This window comes from Rhinatrema bivittatum, unplaced genomic scaffold (genome assembly GCF_901001135.1).
Source record: "Rhinatrema bivittatum unplaced genomic scaffold, aRhiBiv1.1, whole genome shotgun sequence".
Taxonomy (NCBI): domain Eukaryota; kingdom Metazoa; phylum Chordata; class Amphibia; order Gymnophiona; family Rhinatrematidae; genus Rhinatrema; species Rhinatrema bivittatum.
Window position 1 is genome coordinate 180519 of NW_021820730.1, and position 21217 is coordinate 201735.

General features: G+C 45.2%; 1 protein-coding gene across 3 annotated transcripts in view; it reads right to left on the bottom strand.

Annotated features, from left to right (window-relative positions):
* LOC115082041 (F-box/LRR-repeat protein 5-like) overlaps positions 1-20023 on the bottom strand; it is a 194891-nt gene extending 174868 nt beyond the window's left edge. For 2 of the 3 annotated variants that reach the window (XR_003854059.1, XM_029586306.1), the window contains exon 1: positions 19763-20019. Coding sequence is in view for 2 of the 3 variants with exons in the window: in XM_029586306.1 (XP_029442166.1) it covers positions 19763-19846 (84 nt within the window). In the remaining variant the exon portion in view is untranslated. Of the gene's footprint in view, positions 1-19762 lie in introns of all 3 variants that reach the window. The other variant, XM_029586305.1, reaches the window with a different exon arrangement.
* Positions 20024-21217: the final 1194 nt, after the last annotated feature.

A 21217-nucleotide genomic window follows, 5' to 3' on the forward strand; every position in this document is an offset into this window, starting at 1 on the left:
CCAGCGGGGGTCAGGGAGCGATTTCCCGCCGCGAATCGTTTTCGTACGGAAAATGGCGCCGGCAGGAGATCGACTGCAGGAGGTCGTTCAGCGAGGCGCCGGAACCCTCGCTGAACGACCTCCTGCAGTCGATCTCCTGCCGGCGCCATTTTCCGTACGAAAACGATTCGCGGCGGGAAATCGCTCCCTGACCCCCGCTGGACCTCCAGGAACTTTTGGCCAGCTTGTGGGGGGCCTCCTGACCCCCACGAGACTTGCCAAAAGTCCAGCGGGGGTCCGGAAGGACCTCCTGCCGTCCAATCTTTTTCGTCTATGGGCGCCGCCATTTTTCGGCGCCATTTTGGAAAATGGCGCCGGCCGAAGACGACAAGATGCAGGAGCAGGAGCCCGTTCCGGACCGCTGCCGTTCCGGACCGCCGCTGGACCCGCAGGTTATTTAAATTATTTGGGGGTGGGGGATTTAATTTAAAGGGTCGGGGGTGGGTTTTAGGGGGTTTTAATGTGCCGGTTTTTCGATTTTTCGATTTAACGATTTTCACGATTTTTCACGATATTTTACCCCCCCAAACGGCAACAATACGATTCCCTCCCCCTCCCAGCCGAAATCGATCGTTAAGACGATCGAGGACACGATTCACATCCCTAATATATAATATACATGTGACATTTTTATCCTGGAAGACTGTACTTTGAATATTCTTTTTCTTGTAAAATCTATTATAAATGGATAATTCTTAACTGTGTGCATGGTTTGGGGAGGCAATGCCAAGGGAATAAAGGACACAAAAAAAAGCTAGCCCAAGCCCTGGGAAGACATGAAAAAGGAAGGGGATTTTGGAAGGGAGGTTAAGGAAGAGAGATGGGAAGAGTTTGTGGTTTCTTCCTTCACACCCCCATTCCAATTTTCCTCCTTCAGCCCATCCCTATTCCTCTTTCTTCATCTTCTTCCCTTCCACCTATCCCCAATAATTTTTCCCACCTCCCACCTCCCTATCCCCAACCCTACTCCTGATCCCTCTCCTCCTCCTCTCATTCCTTACCCTTCCTGAAAGCCCCTCCTCTCCTCCCTCTGTCCTTCTCCATTCCTTACCTCTCTACCCCTCCCACCTAAGACTCTTCTGCATTTCCCTCCTTTGCAATCTTCCATCTCCCTATTCCCAGACTCTTTCCTCTGCAGCCCCGATCACTGAGATCCCTTTTCCTCTAGTAAAGAACCAAATATATTAACTGGACACAGAAATGTCAGAAAATGACGAAATCATTTATTTTTTACTTTATACACTTAGGGGCGGATTTTAAGAGCCCTGCTCGCCGGTGCGCCTATTTTACATAGGCCTACCGGCGCGCGCAGAGCCCCGGGACTCGCGTAAGTCCCGGGGTTTTCTGAGGAGGGCGTGTCGGGGGCGGACCCGATCCGCGTGGCGTTTTCGGGGCGTGTCGGGAGCGTTTCGGGGGCGGGCCCGGGGGCGTGGCCGTGCCCTCCGGACCTGCCCCCAGGTCGCGTCCCGGCGCGCGGGGATTTACGTCTCCCTCTGGGAGGCGTAAATCCCCCGACAAAGGTAAGGGGGGGGTTTAGACAGGGCCGGGCGGGTGGGTTAGGTAGGGGAAGGGAGGGGAAGGTGAGGGGAGGGCAAAAGAAAGTTCCCTCCGAGGCCGCTCCGATTTCGGAGCGGCCTCGGAGGGAACGGGGGTAGGCTGCGCGACTCGGCGCGCGCCGGCTATACGGAATCGATAGCCTTGCGCGCGCCGATCCCGGATTTTAGCGGCTATGCGCGTATCTACTAAAATCCTGCGTACTTTTGCTGGCGCATCAGGCGCCAGCAAAAGTACGCCAATTCGCGCGGTTTGAAAATCTACCCCTTAATCTGCAACTATACACAAAATTATTCAAATTTGTCACAGAATCTTGAAAACCCTGCCATAGGAAACCAGGGGTTCTGGTCATAATCTGTCTGTGGGGCACAAATGAACCTGAACGGAAAAGTTAAATACAAGGGAGATGGTGCATCAGCTGACATGGTGAATTAGCTGCTTAGCTGTTCCTCCTTTTTTTTTTTTTTTTTTAATTATCTCATTAATTTTTGACCAATACAAAATAAGGATTACATACCTTACAATTCAGGTATAGCATATTAGAGAGTAATAATACAACAATTTAAAAGAAAAGAGAAAAAAAAAAAGCAAAAGAGAAATTTAACATCTTACTCATATAATATGCTCTCGCCCTGTATATACTATGAAATTAGAGAGAACAAAATGGAGAAAAACATAGGAGCAGTAAAAATATATCTTTCCTTTTAAATAATATTAAAGAAAATAAAGGGTGGAGGGGATAGTACTTAATTAAATACCTGAGTATTCAGCTAGTTTGGGCTAATTCCTCTTTTGATTTCAGAAATAACTCCAACTGCTCTGGCTCCATGAAAATATACCTTGTATTTTCAAACATTAATATACATTTACAGGGAAATTTTATTAAAATTTGCGCACCTAAAGAGCGGGCTCTGGGACAAATTCAAAAATTTCTTCCTACGGATTTGGGTTGATTTAATAACATCCGGATACATCCATATCCTTTCACCCAGTTACACTAACTGCTGTAACCACATACTCTGGCAATGGAATTCCAGAGCTTAACTATGCGCTAAGTGAAAAAGAGTTTTCTTTGATTTCCTTTAAATGAGCTACTTGCTAACTTCATGGAGCACCCCCTGGTCCTTATATATCTGAGAGAGTAAATAACCAATGTACATAAACTTGTTCAAGTCCTTTATGATTTTGTAGACTTGTCATATTCCCCCTCAGTCATCTCTTCTCCAAAACTACAGCCCTAACTTCTTTAGCCTTTCCTCATAGGGCAGCCATTCCATGCCCCATATCATTTTGGTCGCCCTTCTCTGCATTTTCCAGTGCAGCTATATCCTTTTTGAGATACGGTGACCAGAACTGCACACAGTATAGAAGGTGCAGTCTCACCATGGAGCAATAAGAGGCATTATGACATCCTCCGTTTTATTTTCCATTCCCTTCCTAATAATTCCTAACATTGCTTGATTGCCACAGCACACTGGGCCAACAATTTCAATGTATTATCCACTATGATGCCTAGATCTCTTTTCTGGGTGGTAACTTCTAAGACAGAACATAACACTGTAACCACTTTGCACTTGTCCACATTAAACTTCATCTGCCATTTGGAAGGGCAATCTTCCAGTCTCACAAGGTCCTCCTGCAATTCATCACAATCCACTTGAGATTTAACTTCTCTGCATAATTTTGTGTTGTCCACAAAATTTCATCACCTCACTCATTGTGCCCCTTTCCAAATCATTTATAAATATATTAAAAAGCACTGGTCCAAGTACAGATCCCTGAAGCACTCCACTGTTTACCTTTTTCCACAGTGAAAACTGACCATTTAATCCTACTCTCTGTTTCCTGTCTTTTAATCAACTTGCAATCCACAAAAAAATATCTCCTATTCCATGAATTTTTAGTTTTCTTAGAAGGCTCTCATGCAGGACTTTGCTGAATGCCTTCTGGAAATCCAAATATACCACATCTATCTGTTCACCTTTGTCCACATGTTTATTCACCCCTTCAAAAGAAAGAAAGTAGGAGATTTGTGAGGCAAGACTTCCCTTGGGTAAATCCATGTTGGCTGTGGCCCATCAAACCATGTCTATCTAAATGTTTTGTGATTTTATTCTTGATAACAGTTTCCAAGATTTTTCCTGGCACTGAAATCAGGCTCACCAGTCTATAGTTTCCTGGATCACCCCTGGATCCCTTTTTAAATATAGGGGTTACATTGGCCAACTTTAATTTTCAGGTACACTAGATGATTTTAATGGTAGATTACAAATTTTTACTAATAGTTCTGAAATTTCATTTTTTAGTTCTTTCAGAACCCTGGGGTGTACACCATCCGGTCCAGGTGATTTACTACTCTTCAGTTTGTCAATCAGGCCTACCACATCTTGCAGATTCACCGTGATTTGGTTCAGTTGAAAACCTTCTCCGGAATGGGTCTCTCTCCAACATCCTATTCAGTAAACACTGAAGCAAAGAATTTGTTTAATCTTTCTGCAATGGTCTTATCTTGTCTAAGTACCCCTTTACCATCCAATGGTTCAACCTTGCAGGCTTTCTGCTTCAGATATTTTTAAGTTTTTATTTGAGTTTTTGCCTCTATGGCCAACTTCTTTTCAAATGGAGAAATTACTTACCTGATAATTTCGTTTTCCTTAGTGTAGACAGATGGTCTCAGGACCAATGGGTATTGTGCTCTCCTGATAGCAGATGGGAGACTGAGACAGATTTCAAAGCTGACGTCAGCCTACATATACCCGTGCAGCATGCTTAGTTCTTCAGTATTCTCTTCGAAAAGCCAGTGTGGATATATGTTGCTTAATACTTGATTAACCTTGAACTGTTAAGACACCCGCAGTTACCTAGGTGTCGGCGTTTATTGCTTCAGTGCACAGGCGGTCTCCAGTGCCAAAAAGTGTATATGTATATATACATGGGTGAGAGGCTATGCTGTCGCCCTCGCTCTTGGAGCCGTAGCATGACAGTGCAGCCACCTGTACCTTGATGGAGTTGAGGGACAGTCCCTTCTGTAGCTCGTTCTGTAGGAATTCCAGGATCATGGGAACTTTAAATGAGCGTGGCTTGATGTTGGTTGTCTTCACACCAGGCTTCAAATACTCTCCAAATCCTTATGTACGTTAATGATGTGGAGAACTTGCGTGCTTGGAGGAGGGTGTCTATTACAGCCCCCGGGTATCCGCTCTCTCAGGCGGGCCTTCTCAGGGGCCAGACCGTAAGAGAACTGAGCTGGGTCCTTGTGGAGGATCGGACCTTGTTGTGGCAGGTCCTTGTGTGGAGGCAGGGGTAGGGGGTTCCCTGCCAGCAGCCTTCTCATATCTGGGTACCAGGGTCTTCTTGGCCAATCTGGAGCCACCAGAAGAACTAGTCCACTGTGTAGTTGTATCTTGTGAATGATTGCGCCCAATAGGGGCCACGGTGGAAAGGCGTATAGCAGGGTCCCCGGTGGCCAGGTCTGTACCAGGGCATCGATCCCGTGGGACTGCGGTTTCCGCCTGAGGCTGAAGTATCTGGATACCTGGGTGTTGGATCTGTTTGCCAGAAGGTCCATGTCCGGTGTCCCCCACCGATTCACTATCATTTGGAAGGCTGCGGGCGACAGCCTCCATTCTCCTGGGTCTAGACTTTCCCTGTTGAGAAAGTTTGCCGTGATGTTGTCTTTCACGGCAATGTGGACGGCGGAGATCTCCTGGAGATTTGCTTCTGCCCACGCCATCAGGGGGTCTATTTCTAGGGACACTTTTTGGCTTCTGGTTCCCCCCCCCCCCGTCGGTTGATGTAGGCCACTGTTGTGGCGTTGTCTGACATTACTCTGACCGCTTTGTCTCGGAGTCTTTGAGCGAACCGTAGACAGGCTAGTCTGACTGCCCGTGCTTCTAGGCGATTGATGTTCCATCCCGCCTCTTCTGCGTTCCACTGCCCTTGGGTGGTTAACTCCTCACAGTGTGCTCCCCAGCCTCGTAGAATGGCATCTGTCGTGAGTAGGGTCCAGGTTGGAGAGGACAGTCTTGATCCTTGGCTCATGTGGTTGGCCTGCAGCCACCACTGTAGCTGGTTCCAGACTCTGCCCGGGAGCGATAGATGTACGGTGTTGTTCTGGGACCGTGGGCTCCACCATGATAGAAGTGAGTGCTGTAGGGGCCTCATGTGGGCTCACGCCCATGGCACAACTTCCAGTGTAGATGCCATCAGCCCGAAGACTTGCAGGTAATCCCATGCTGTGAGACAAGGATTGTTCAGCAAGGTCTGTAGCCGGTTCCACAGTTTTAATCTCCTTGTGGGTGACAGGCGTGTCTTCTTTGGTGTCGAATCGGACTCCTAGGTATTCCAGCAACTGTGAGGGTTGTAGGGAACTTTTGTTTGTGTTGACCACCCACATCCTAGGCTCTCCAGTAGAGATATGACTCTGCTGGTTGCTTGGTGGATTTCCTTTGGTGACTTTGCCCTGATCAGCCAGTCGTCTAGGTAAGGGTGGATGATGATTCCTTCCTTCCTCAGGGTTGCTGCCACCACTACTATTACCTTGGTGAACATCCGGGGTGCTGTGGCTAACCCGAAAGGTAGTGCCCGGAACTGGAAGTGATGGCTCAGGACTTTGAAGCGTAGGTAGCGCTGGTGTTACTGCTGAATTGGAATGTGTAGGTAGGCCTCCGAAAGATCCAGGGATGTGAGAAACTCTCCCGGTTGTATCGCCCTTATTACAGATCGCAGGGTTTCCATGAGGAAGCGGGGAATCCTCAGGTGGCGGTTGACAGACTTGAGGTCCAGGATGGGCCTGAATGTTCCCTCTTTCTTGAAGACGATTATTCCATCTATTTTATGTCCAGTATTTATTTCTTGTGGAGGCACTGGAGTTATGGCCTCGGGGGCCTTCCACTGCCACCCTCTTGAAGAGGTCGTAGCAGGGGGACTCCACGAACTTGTCTGGAGGGGTACGTAGAAAATCCAGGTAGAACCCCTCCTGAATGATGGCTAGGACCCACTTGTCCGAAGTTATCTCAACCCAGCTGTGGCAGAATAGGGCTAGTTTGCCCCCTATGGCTTCTTCCCTTGGACGGGTCGGCTGAATCTCATTGTGTGGTGCGGCTGGGGCCTGTACTCGAGCTGGTACCCCTCTTGTTGTGCTTGTTCCAAAAGGACTGGTTCCTGCTCATAGGACGGGGTGCTTGATAGCTGTTTCTGTAAGGATTGAAGCGCTGTGAACTTCTGCCTCTGGAGGGCCTGGGAAAGAGTCGCTGGTTTCTCTTCGTTTTCTCCTCCGGCAGACACGGCACTGGGGACTCGCCCCATTTGTCAGCTAAGTTCTCTAGTTCGCTGCCAAACAGGTGGGATCCTTTGAAGGGCATCCTTGTGAGGCGCGTTTTGGAAGATGCGTCGGCTGACCAGCTTCAGAGCCAGAGTTGCCTTCTGGCCGCCACCGCAGATGACACTCCTCTGGCCGCTGTACGCACTAGGTCGGAGGCAGCGTCCGCGAGGAATGATACTGCTGGCTCCATGTCTTCTCCCGGGGTGTTGTTCCTGGTATGGGATAAGCAGGCACGTGTCACCACTGTGCAGCAGGCCGCAATTTGTAGAGACATAGCAGCAACGTCAAATGACTGTTTGAGGATGGATTCTAGATGCCGGTCGTGTGCATCCTTGAGCGCTGCTCCTCCCTCTACTGGAATAGTGGTGCACTTAGAAATCGCGCAGACCATGGCATCAACTCTTGGGCATGCAAGAAGATCTTTGGTCACTGGGTCCAGGGGGTACATGGCTGCCAAAGCTCGTCCCCCTTTGAATGTGGACTCCGGGGCATTCCATTCCAGGTCAATCAGCTGTTGTGCTGCTTGTAACAGAGGAAAATGGCAAGAGGTCTGACAAAGACCCTCCAGTAGGGGGTTCAGTTTAGGTTCCCCCGAAGTACCTGGGCCCGGGATAGCGAGCTCCGTCAGGCATTGGGTGACCAGGTCCGGGAGCTCGTCCTTTGTGAAGAAGCGTCTCATGGTTCGGTGAGGCTCTGCCCCCGGGGGGAGCTCCCCCTCTTCTAGGGGCTCAGCTTCCTTTTCAGAGATGTCAGAGTCCCCATAGGTGGGGCTTCTGGGTAGTGGAAGCCTGTGCCTGGGCCTTGAAGGACCTGGGGCCTGAGGGTCCCCCGGCGAAGCATGTTGCTGACCAGCTGGAGGTTCAGTTTGCATTTGAACAAAGGCGTGAATCCCCTTGAAAAACTCCACCCATGAGATTGACGCTGGATCTAAGCTAAGGGGCGCTGGTTCCCTAGGGGTCCCCGTCTGCGGGGAGGTCCCACTGGGATCTGCTAGGTCCGGGGTACTCCCTAAGGAGCTAGTACTCGGCCCTTGGTGGGACTGGCCCGGAACTGGATCTCCCAGGGCCTCCTCACACTGCATGCACAGGGCATCTGCCTCCTCACTTTGTGCGGCTCTGATGTGGCATGCTGGGCAGAGGCCTTGGGCTTTTATCCCTGATTCTGGTGGTGCCATGGCTGTCGGCACGTAAACTCTTATGCGCTCCGGTGCGCTTAAGATGAGCATGTGAGTTGTGCGCGCAGCTGTGCATCCAGCTGTATATATGCGCCCAGCTCTGTGCGTGCAACTTATGCGCACAAGGTTTTGTGTGTGTGTAAATCTATGCAAACAAGTGCTTTGTGCGCCTAGCTCGGTTTTGTGCACTCGGGGCGAACGGCGCGGCGAATAGGGCCAAATGGCGACAGCGAGCACACAGGCAATATGGCGACCCCCTCGGAGGGTCTCCATGTGGGTAGACTCTTGGAAATAGCCAGGGCCTGGCCCTGCTAGGGCAGATCAACCCGGTGGCACTGGTCCCGGCCGGTGACCTGTGCTCTTCCTCGATCCTCGGAGACCGGATTTAAGCAGAAGATTTCTACCTTACTTTGTCTTCGGCGCTTCCCGGTTTCGTCCTGGGCAGTCTCCGGCTACGGGGGGAGAGGGCAAATACCTTCACCGCCGCGCTCGAGGGTGCACCCGCTGCCTCTCAGCCGCGCCTGAGGATTGGGGGCTAGGTCCTCGCAGCGATTCTGCCGCCAGACCGAGGGACCACGGAAATCACCTCGGGAATCTCACCTGGGGGAGGGACCCAAGGGTATCACCGCAGGAGAGCGGAGCTTGTCTTCAGGTAGGTTTCTTCTTTAAAATTTGATTTTCTTTTTTGAATTTGGTTCTAACGCTGTGAGAGCGTGCAGATAGTCCCTAACTGCTATGGAAACGGAACATACTGAAGAGCTGCACATCCTGCAGGGGTATATGTACTAAGGGCTGACGACAGATTGAAATCTGATCCATCTCCAACTGCTAGCAGGAGTACACTATACCCATTGGTCCTGAGTCCATCTGCTACACGCTAGGAAATTAATATTGGTGTGGCCAATTGTATTGATATAAAGAGTTACCAGCAAACCATTTTTGATATTTTATTATTTTGGCAGTACATGTAAAGTGGTCATGCCAATAAAGTTATTGAATTAGAAGCTGAAGAACAGGGACAGCATGAGCCGAGGCAGGACAAGCTTCACTATACTACTCTGCCAATGAGCCTTAATCCTGCTCTGGAGGAATCACTTCTAAGGTGAAAAGTCCAGATACATGTGCAATTAATTGTTGGCCTTGCTGCTGAGATTACAGACAGTGATGCCAATTAATGATGAATTGTGATTTTTTTTTTTTTAGTGATGTGATCCACTAGGTGACTAGACAGACCACTGACTCATTCCACATGGACTATCTTTTTAAATCCCTACCAACCCAGGCAGTCTTTGAATGGTGACCTGGCAAAAGGCTTTCTAATGCTGTGCAAATTCTCTTCAGTCACACAGTGCCCCTTTGTTCAGTACAACTAACTGAACTAAGTTCACTGATCATTAAAATAATCTGACATGTGCTTAGAATGAATCTTGGCTGAGTAAACTGTAATGATTGTTATTAATGGAGAATTTAAATGTAGCAGCTTTCAACCAACCAAGAACCCCACACATTTCATAATTAAGCACTTCAGAAACAGGATGTAGCTACCTTCAAAGGTGATGGGCTGCCAACACATTTGTGAGATGTATTAGGGTAAATTCCAGTCTTATGTCCCACATGCTTGCATGAAAGAAATATTTAATTGATGTTTTCTGAAGACACCAGCAGAGTCTGACCTACACTGTCATAGAATTACAATGAGCATAGGCTGCTGACACTGATTATATGAGTTACACTTTACTTTGCAAACACTGAGCATGTTGCATCATAGAAAATGCAATCTAGATGACAGGGTTGTGGACTAGTGGTGTCTTGGGATGGAACATTTTTTTTCTCCTAATACTAATTGTGTCACCTTGGAATTTCTTCTTCCGTGTTTTACTAGATTAAAATTGTTATTAAAAGGTTGCTCTTTATTTCTTTTGCCCATTTGAAAGTTTCATATAATGTATTCAAACCCACTGGATTTCAAAGTAGCACATGATAAAATCACAGAAAATGGTAACACTTAAAATACAGAAATAATTTAGCTAGGACTGCACAGAACTATTAAATTATACAGAAAATGCATTCCCTAAATCATTTCCTTTAATAAAGGTAACACAAAATTGTTCCGAGTAGTTAAATCACAAGCAGACTGTGATAAATTGCAGGAAGACCTTGTGAGACTGGAAAATTGGGCATCCAAATGGCAGATGAAATTTAATGTGGATAAGTGCAAGGTGATGCCTATAGGGAAAAATAACCCATGCTATAATTACACAATGTTGGGTTCCATATTAGGTGCTACAACCCAAGAAAGATCTAGGTGTCATAGTGGATAACACATTGAAATTGTCGGTTCAGTGTGCTGCGGCAGTCAAAAAACCAAACAGAATGTTGGGAATTATTAGAAAGGGAATGGTGAATAAAACGGAAAATGTCATAATGCCTCTATCGCTCCATGGTGAGACCGCACCTTGAATACTGTGTACAATTCTGGTCGCCGCATCTCAAAAAAGATATAATTGCGATGGAGAAGGTACAGAGAAGGGCTACCAAAATGATAAAGGGAATGGAACAACTCCCCTATGAGAAAAGACTAAAGAGGTTAGGACTTTTCAGCTTGGAGAAGAGACGACTGAGGGGGGATACGATAGAGGTGTTTAAAATCATGAGAGGTCTAGAACGGGTAGATGTGAATCGGTTATTTACCCTTTCGGATAGTAGAAAGACTAGGGGGCACTCCATGACATTAGCATGGGGCACATTTAAAACTAATCGGAGAAAGTTCTTTTTTACTCAACGCACAATTAAACTCTGGAATTTGTTGCCAGAGGATGTGGTTAGTGCAGTTAGTACAGCTGTGTTTAAAAAAGGATTGGATAAGTTCTTGGAGGAGAAGTCCATTACCTGCTATTAAGTTCACTTAGAGAATAGCCACTGCCATTAGCAATGGTAACATGGACTAGACTTAGTTTTTGGGTACTTGCCAGGTTCTTATGGCCTGGATTGGCCACTGTTGGAAACAGGATGTTGGGCTTGATGGACCCTTGGTCTGACCCAGTATGGCATTTTCTTATGTTCTTAATTAAAAGTTCAAGACCAATTCAAGGAGTTAGGAAGAAGTCTTGAACAGCTAGCTAAATTTACAAACTTCTCAAAACAGGGAAATAGACAATTGTACCCACAAAGAAAATCAATTCTTGGATCAAATATTATGCAGGGAAGAAGGTTCTGTGTATATTATGGACTGGGCCATGCAGAAGGAAAAAAAAAACACAAACAAGGAAAGGTCTCTTATGTGGTTTGTGCAGCTAACAGATGGGAAATAGCCTTAGTTATAGAAGTGAAAAAGGAACAACTAAGAAATGTGGGTAGGCCAAATGGTCCTTATCTCTAGACATCAACTATGTAACCTGGTCTCAGGACTTCCCAAGTCTTAACATTTAAAATCTTTTATTAAAACTGCAAGTTGAAATATATCTGCCTGGTCCAAGATGGTCGCCGCATAGCTTGGACACTTACAACCTCACTCCGGAGTTTTTGCTATTTGCTTAGTTTCCTGTATTACTTCAATCTTTTTCCTTTTTTGCCATGCCTCATACAAAGAGGAAGGCAAAAGTGAGAATGTCTTCTACTTCGACACAGATTTTAGACAGCCGCAAATTGAATCGTTGTTAGCAGGACCCATGAAACATTTGCCAGTGGGAGAAGCCACAGGGATACTCGACGGGAAGCAGACGCCGAGACCCCAGGCCGAGAAAACATCCCTCAGTCCCGACGCACCGATCACCCTGGAGCCACCATCAAGAATCCTCAGCTTGTCTGGAGAGGCGATGGCAGAGAAAGCGGTCTTAGTAAAAACGACAACCCTGAGAAAAAACATGGAGGCCGCAAGCATTGCGGGTAAATCGTCCATTTTGGAGAGCCTGATCACTCTAGGGTCCAAGGGTATGGAGACAGAGGAACATCAGCAGCGTGGAGAAGAAGGCGACCCTGAAGTCACAGGGAGAAGCGAACCTGAGGTACACATTTTCTGTAATTTACCGCTGGTTAAACCTCAAGTAATAACGTTGGACATTATATGGAAGGTATTGGTCTCAATGGACAGTTCTATAAAAGCCCTGACGGGCATGTTGAAAGATAATCTACAAAACACCAAGAAGTTAGATTCTAAGATATCGGTTTTAGAAAATACAGTGAAAGAGATCTAACAAAAAGTAGAAAAAAAAACTGAAGTACAGCATAATCTAATAAAATCAGATATAATCTGTTCAAATAGAATGGAGAAATTGGAAAATGAACAAAGAGCTAATATGAGAATAATAAATTTCCCAAGGATGAGAGCAGTATCCCCAAGAGATGTTTAAAAGCTATTTAAAGGATATTTTGAATTTTCCTGAAGAGGGGATACCTGCTATCTCCAAGATTTACTATATACCTGGATCTAAAGAAAGGAAGGAAGAACAATTACTACAACAAGGAGGACAAGAAGTTTCATCGTTAAATGTTTCTGCTTTGCTGGATTTGACTCTAGATACAGTCATTGATACAAGGAAAACCTTATTTGTATCATTCGTGTTCATTACCGAGAGAGACGCAGTACTAAGATTTTTTCTGCATAATCAAGATCGTGGTTTTCATGGACACAGAGTCTGGATATTTCCGGATGTAACTAAGGCTACGCAAGAAAAAAGGAAAAAATTTCTACAGATGAGGCCTGAAGTATCTAGGGAGGCAAAATTTATTTTACCTTTTCCCTGAAAATGTATAGTGATATATCAAGGCTCCAGATACATCTTTTTTGAACCTGCACAATTGCGAGTATACCTAGATTCGCATTCCTGAAAGGATCATCTGGGATTTGGTATTAGAGAATTAATTATGGGTTGCACTCTATGTGGCTAATGTTTATTAATGAACAATATTTCTTTTCAATACTGCTTGTATTATCTTGGACCCCCTATTACTTATAAATTATCAGATAGGTATACTATCACTATGTTAAAGTTGCATTCATATCTGGTATAAGAATATTGGATATACCTGTTTTTCTCTGAACATATAGTTCTGTTATATATTTGAAATTTCAATAAAAATAAAATTAAAAAAAAAAAAGAAAAATATCCGCTTTAGAATTCATTAAGTGCAAGTGATCATGATAGGTTTCAATGTGGAAATGTCATATGCAAAAGAGGGCAAGTTGATAAAAATGCTGCACTTTATGGCACATTTCAGTTTTATGATTCTGGTATGCCAACAGCTCATTTTTGCACAAATTCTTACTGAAATAGTTTATCTGAATCAGAAATGCAATGCCTCAATGCGACTTACACCTAAAATCGTGCTAATGCAGGGTTTCCCAAACCTGTCCTGTGGACCCCATAGCCAGTTGGATTTTCAGGATACCCTCAATGAATATGTATGAGATTTGCATATCATGGAGACTTGGTGTATGCAAATTTATCTCATGCATATTCATATGTAAAAGTACTGTAGGTATTTTCCTATCCCCAGAGAGCTTACAATCTAAATTTTGTTCCTGAGGGTATTCTGAAAAACTGACTGGCTTGGAATCCCCAGATCAGGTTTAGGAAACCCTGTGCTAAAGTGCTTTCCCAGTCTCCAAATGTCTGTGGAAGTCAGGAAGAAAAAAAAAAAAAATCATGTTTGTGTTGGCCCAAAGGACTCATTGGAATTTCAGTGTCCAAACACATAGATGTTATTTAACAAGTACTGGCTTGAAAATACATAACACACATGCCAGCCTGTGCCAAAAATCAATATGACAATCATAACAGAGAAGCAGAAATTATATCCTGCTTGGGGCTGCCAACATAGCACAGAAATATTTTTGACTTTCCAGTTTCCCTCCTGTTTCTTTATACCTTCAGCTCAATCAGAATCAGGACTTGGATCTAGTACTATGAGCCTTCATTTGCAACTACCTAGGGATATTTTCCCTTATGCTATATTTCCTCCCAGCTAGTTTTAGTCCAATCACTGCCATGATGGTCCAGGACACGAGGCCATGCACAAAGACTCCTTTGAGAACCCTACCACCATAGACCTTGACTCTGGCCACTAGCTGTCACCCTTAAACAATGACCATGACTAAACCCTCTGGGATCTGTGATGGCTGCTTCTGCAGTATTCCCAATCTTAGCTGACAGTCAGGCCGATTCAGTAAAAGTCGCGGGAGAGCAGGCGAGCGCCCGCTCTCCTGGCGCGCGCACAGGCCACTCTCCTGGGCACGCAATTCAGGGGGGGAAGAAGATGCAAATTAGGGCCCGCAGTAAAAAGAGGCGCTAGGGACACTAGCGCCTCCTTTTTGACTGGAGCAGCAGCTGTCAGCAGGTTTGACAGCCGATGCTCAATTTTTCCAGCATCGGTTCTCGAGCCCGCTGACAACCATGGGTTCGGAAAACGGACGCCAGCTAAATTGAGCATCTGTCTTCCAACCCGGGGGCCGCTGGCCAATTTTAAATTTTTAAATTTTTGACTTTTTTTTTAAATTTTGGGGCCTCCGACTTAATATTGCTATGATATTAAGTCGGAGGGTGTACAGAAAAGCAGTTTTTTTCTGCTTTTCTGTACACTTCTCCGGTGCCGGCAGAAATCAGCGCCTGCCTTTGGGCAGGCGTTAATTTCTGAAAGTAAAATGTGCGGGGTTGGACGCGTGTTTTCAACGTATAAGGGGTAAAAGCTAGCACGTTGAAAACGTGCGTCCAAACCCGGGCTGATACAGTACAGTGCGCTCCACCGGAGCGCACTGTATTGTATCGGCCCATCAGAAAGCAGACAACCTGACCCGGAAATTGAACAAAGGTCGTTTCACATAGCAGTACACAAGTCTTACCTCACTGAGTCACCAGGCCAGTCTATAAATGCATTTTTCAAGCCTCATGTCGCATCTGAATCAATAATTTTAAAGGTCTAACACAATTGGTTTTAAAAAAAATACAAAAAAAAAAAAACAAAACACCTCACCTTCTAGATCACTAGTACTCAAACTGGTCCTTGGGCACACCTCCCAATCAATAGTAAATATACATGACATATCTACATACACTGGAGGCAGTGCATACAAATCTATCCATGATATTCATTAAGAATAACCTAAAAAAAGGTAATTTTATTTATATTTATCTTTTTATATTCTGCTTTTTGGCACTTCAAAGGAGATTATTCAGGTACTGTAGGTATTTTCCTATCCCCAGAGGGCATACAATCTAAATTTTGTACCTGAGGCAACAGAGGGTAAGATAACTAGCCCAAGGTCACAAGGAGCCTGCTGCTGTAACCATTAGGCTACTCTTCCATTCATTGGGAAGGGGGGGAGGGGGGGGTGTCAGGGGGCACAGAGGAGATCAGTATGAGCACCAGTGCTTTAGGTTGTAAATCCAGAAAAAGGGCAAAAAAACCTACCATGTATCTCTTATCAATACCAAGCCAAGGTAGAGGTGCATTACTACTACTACTTAATCGCTTCTAGTGTGCTACTCAACATACAATCTCTGTACAAAAACAGTCCCTGCTCTGTAGAGCTTACAATCTAATCAAAGCAAACATACGGGCCGATACAGTAAACCATGTGGGAGAGCAGGCGAGTGCCCACTCTCCTGTGCGCGCGATTCAGTAACTCAATTTATTTAAATTAGGGCCCGCAGTAAAAAAAAAAAAAAAGAGGCGCTAGGGACACTAGCGCGTCCCTAGCGCCTCTTTTTTGACGGAAGCGGTGGCTGTCAGTGAGTTTGACAGCTGACACTCAATTTTGCCGGCGTCGGTTCTCCAACCCACTGACAGCCACGGGTTCAGAAACCGGCAAAATTGAGCGTCCAGTTTTCTACCCGCGGGCCCATTTAAAAAAAATTTTTTTTTTAATTATTTTTAACTTTTTTTTTTTTTAAACTTTTGGGGCCTCCGACTTAATATCACCATGATATTAAGTCGGAGAGTGCGCAGAAAAGCAGTTTTTACTGCTTTTCTGTGCACTTCCCTGGCGCCGGCAGAAATTAACGCCTACCTTTGGGTAAGCGCTAATTACTTAAAGTAAATGTGCGGCTTGGCTGCACATTTTACTTACTGTATTGCGCGGGAATGACTAATAGGGCCATCAACATGCATTTACATGTTGCGGGCGCTATTAGTCTCGGTGGGGTGGGGGGGGGTGTGGGACGCGCGTTTTCGATGCGCTATTACCCCTTACTGAATAAGGGGTAAAGCTAGCGTGTCGAAAACGCACGTCCAAATGCCGGTTAACAGTGAGCTCCACTGTATATTGGCCTGATACAGAGCAAAAGAGACTTTGGGAATTTCATTTATTAAGAAAATGGTAATCAATAAGGCTGTAAGCAGAATATTGGAGGTTAGGATTTAAAAACAGCCTCAAAAAGGTGGGTTTTTAGACTAGATTTGATTAACACAAGTGAGGGAACATGACACAGCAATTCAGAAAGCTTATTCCAAGCATATGGTGCAGCCAGGTGAAAAACACGGAGAAAGGAGTTGACAGTATGTATTTATTTATTTATTTAAAACATACTTATAGTCCATGAGTTCCAACATAGTTCACCGAAGGGAAGGTCACAGATAAGAGTGACTTGTCTGATGAGCAGCATTCATGAAGAGGGGTGTAGGTAGAGAAGAGAGGATAGTTTTATTTATTTTATATTCCACTTTTTCAGACATATAAGGAACTGCAAAGTGAAGGCTTTTGTATGTAAGAGCTTAAACTCTATGAGGAAAGATTGGGAGCCATGCAATGACTTGAGAAGAAATTATGGGGGGTACAACGACTCTGGCAAAAGATAAGTCATGCAGCTGAATTTTGGATAAGAACATAAGAGATTGCCATGCTGGGTCAGACTAAGGGTCCATCAAGCCCAGCATCCTGTTTCCAATAGAGGCCAAACCAGGCCACAAGAACCTGACAAGTACCCAAACACTAAAGAGAGATTGTTCACTGGGAGACCTGTGAAGAGCAGGTTGCAGTAGTTTAAGTGGGACAATTGGAGAAAGTGAATAAGGGTTTTGATAGTGTGATTCACAAAGAAAGGAGCAGATGTTTTGGTGATGTTATAAAGAAAAACAATTTAACAATGTTGTAGATATGTGAAAACAGAGAGGAGTTGAAGATGACCCCAGGGGGACTGGGAGAATGGCAGAGTTATTCACTGAAAATGGGGAGAAGAGAGGTAATGGGTTTGGGTGAAAGATAAGGAGTTCTATCTTGGCCATGTTGACTTTTAAGATGGTAGTGGGACATCCAAGCAGCAATGTCAATTAGGCTGAAATCTGGATTCCTGATGAAATTTCTGGTGTAGAGAGGTAAATCTGGGAATTAGCAGCTTAAAGATGGTACTAAAAAACAAGTATCAGCACCAAGGGAATTAGTATACAAAACGTTAAGAAGATCCAGGACAGAGCCCAATGGTATATCAATTCATAGTGGGATGGCAGCTAGAAGAGAATCCACCAGAGGACATATTAAAAGTGTGATGGGAGAGGCAAGAGAACCAAAACAGGGTGGAGTCCCAAAATCCAAATGAGGACAGAGTATCAAGGAGTAGGTAGTGCTCAACAATATCAAAAACAGTAGCCTGGTCAAGGAGAAAAAAAGATCAAGTTTAGTTTTATCCATAAACATCACCAAAAACTTTGGCAACAGCTGGTTCTGTGAAAAATATAGGTGAAAATCACTCTGAAGTAGACTAAGAATGACTTGAGTTGAAAGAAAGTCAAGACAGTGAAGATGGGAAGGTTGGATGTAAAAAAAAGGAGAAGATGGGATGAAAGCACAGCAAATAAAGTCCAGTGAGGGTTTTTTGAGGAATGGTGTGATCACAACTTGTTTGAAGGCAAGCATAATTGCAATGGAAAGTGATATACTGAAGGTATGACAGATGGGCTGAATGACTGCAAAGGAAATAGAGCTGAGAAGCTGGGAGGGAATGGGGTCAAAGGCACTGATAGTGAGTTTAGAATAAAAGAGAAAATATGCAGTTTCCTCCACCACAATTTCAGAAAAAGTGAAGGTAAAAGGGGAAAGGAATGAAGTGGGTGAGTTGATCTGTCCAGAGAGTTGGCAGGGGAGATGTAAGAGGTGGAGGCAGTTTGAAGAGAGAAACACAGGCAAGAATTGGAAAATTTGTCAGATGATCATAGTAGCCTTGCTTGGTAAATGCAAGAGTGGAAGGAGGTCAGCATGAATTTGAAATGCATGAGCCAGCATGGGAATTTTAGCCAGAGATGCTCTGCTGAGCAGGTACAAGAAGTGACTCCTGGATTCTAGCAATAATCTAGTACTGAAAAGTGTGGCTACAGGGACTTAAGTCAACAAGGAACACTTGCCTAACCCTAAACTGTTCCTAATCACTCTTCTGTGGATACATCTGTACTACGATGAGATAAAAAAAATGCTCTCAGGACAAACACTGTGTTGAACTTTGGAAACTTGTTTATCAAGTGAAGAACAGTATCAGCAGGGCTTAAGCAGGTGGTTGTGGGGGTCAGTAGCTTATCTGTGCCTGGGACCTGACTCAACAGCCTGGGAACCTTCATGTCCTACACTGGACATGAAGGTTCCCAGGCTCGAGCAGTAGCTTGTCTACAAGTACACTTGTTTACAAAGCCCTATAAAAGTTCAGGGTTCTCCAGTGGGAGGCCAGAGCCTCACCTGTGCACTGACGAGTGGCACAGGATTTTTCCCATTGAAGCTGTGTGCTCCTGTTTTTCGGTTGCACCGGGGTTCCACGACCTGAGTGGCAGGATGCTCATTTGGTATGTATTATAATCACGGGAAATGAAGTATGTGTGCTGTAAATAATGCTGTATTTTATTATTACTGTTGATGCATTATTTTACTGTAATTATTGCACATTATATTATAGTGTGTATTCTTGTGTGTGATCTGCTTATCTCTCACTCGGGCAACCTGTTATAACATCAACGCAACCTTTTAACCCTCCAAACACCAGTCTAAAACTCTATTAAACTCCGTTCTCTTATAGTCGCAGCCACAAACAGCCCAGTACCAAATAAGCTGAGATTGTTAGAGTCAACGATCCTACCCTCACTTGGGAGAAAGGTTAAATCTGAAACCCTGCAGTCAGGCTCATTCCTCCCCCACCCCTTGCTCTCTGGTATCTTTATTGCCCAGGCTAAACTCTGACAGCCCAACCTTTCATCACCTACAGGAAGTCGCCATCGCTTGACCAAAGATCGCTCCGGGAGCCCTACACCCAGTTACGACTGCTGCCGCCTTCCCACAGAGCAGGTAAGAAAAGCACCGAGAAACAGGGCGAGCGCCGGAGAGAAGGAAAGGAAGCGCTGGACGGACGCGCACTGATGAGAATTCACCAGAACAAAACAAAAACACACGCGCGCGCGCGCCCCTCTCCCAGGCCGCACAGCGACAACCATCCCGTCCCTCGCCTTGCGAACAGGGCTGAGCTTCGGCTCCGCTAGATACACATCACGGAAGGAGCGTTGCCCAACCTTTCCAGCGTGGGAGATAAGGGAGGGAGACCAGCGCTGTATATCAGTAGAAAGGGACGCGGGAGTGGACGAGTAATAGCGCGCCGGTATTGCTATAGGGGGGTGGAGCTTGGCGCGCGGCTCCTGACAGCTACGCAGCAAGAATAGAAGCAGCAGCAGTAGCACTGCCCCCCCCGCCGCCGCCGCCGCCTCACCTTGTCGCAATAGCGCCCGACCAGTTGCTTCATCCGCCAGTGCGGCGCCGTGAACACGTCCACCTCGTCCGGGAAAGGAGCCATTCTCGCCTCCCCATAGAGAGAGAGAGCCACTCGCCCGCTGACTGAGGAAGGCGCACAACCGCCGTCTCCAAATTACACCCACTACCTTTTCTCTAACCGCGCCTGCGCTGCGAGCGTCACCGAAGTCACGTGGCGAGGGAGGACGCGAAGTCGCTTCCGGGACGGCCTGGGTTCGTCCTAATCGCGTGATACTGGCGGCGCTCGCTTTAGGACGTCTTTTGATTACACTGAAACGTAGCTTGCGTGGTGCGAGCCGAGCAAGATAGTTAAGTAGCGTCCGGGATGTCCAACAGTGCTAATGCTCTAACGAGTCCTGCATCCTATCTCTACGATAGTGGACAGTCGTGATACTTGGAAGTGTTCGTCAGACTCCAAATACACAATTGCGCCATATTTTGATTAAAAAGTTGGGTTCGCTTAGAAACTGTCGTTTGATTTTTCAGTACAAGTGTTTACAACTCTTGCTGAAAAATCAAGCATTAACTCATCAAGTAATTTTTTTAAAATGTATGTTCCGCCTTTCGGCACTTTGAAGTGGATTACATTCAGGTACTATAGGTAATGATGGGCACTGTGCTTACTTCCAACAGGGAGCTGCAACTGATTCTGTATATATAATGCATAAATATAAAGCATGGGTAAATTATATTTTATGATTTTAATTTAATATTAAATTAGCAACATCAATACTAACAAAATTCTGTTTCAATTCTGAAAACCATATAAAATTGGGTAACAAGTTATAAATTGTAGAAACAAGGGAGGGAAGTTCCTATTGCATTTTTTGCTTTGTTTTATTCTAAACTATTTTTGTTACAAAATTCCAGTCTCAACCATGATCCGCAAAAGGAACGTGGTCAAAAGTACTCAGCTCTTGGCCAATCCTAGGATCAGGATGATCACAAGCAACACACTTGTCCTTCTCTAATAAAACATAATAAAAGAAAATTGGGGTTGCATTGTTGGGGCGCGAGTTATCTGCCTTAAGACCAGTAGAAACAGGGAGAGTACAGAAGGGAAAACAGCAGTCACTGAGAAATCTTTGTGGTCTTTAACAGTGCCTTTCACAACAGAGTGAAAAAGAATGGTCATTGGATGGTGTAGTTCAGTATTAGAATGCAGGCAGATAAGCTTTATTCAAAAGGTGAGGGTCCTAGACTTCAGGAAAACTTATTGTGTTAAATGGGAGAGTACCACATGGAGTCGCTAGCTGAATGGGAAAATCTAAGGGAAGTGGAAGAACAGTGGGCAGAACAAAAAGGAGATATTATAAGGAAAGATAATATTTTTGTTAGGAAAGTAAATAAAAGTAAGAAGAAAAAAGGGCATTATGCTTTTCCAAAGAAGTAGCTGAAAAGGTAATGGAGAACA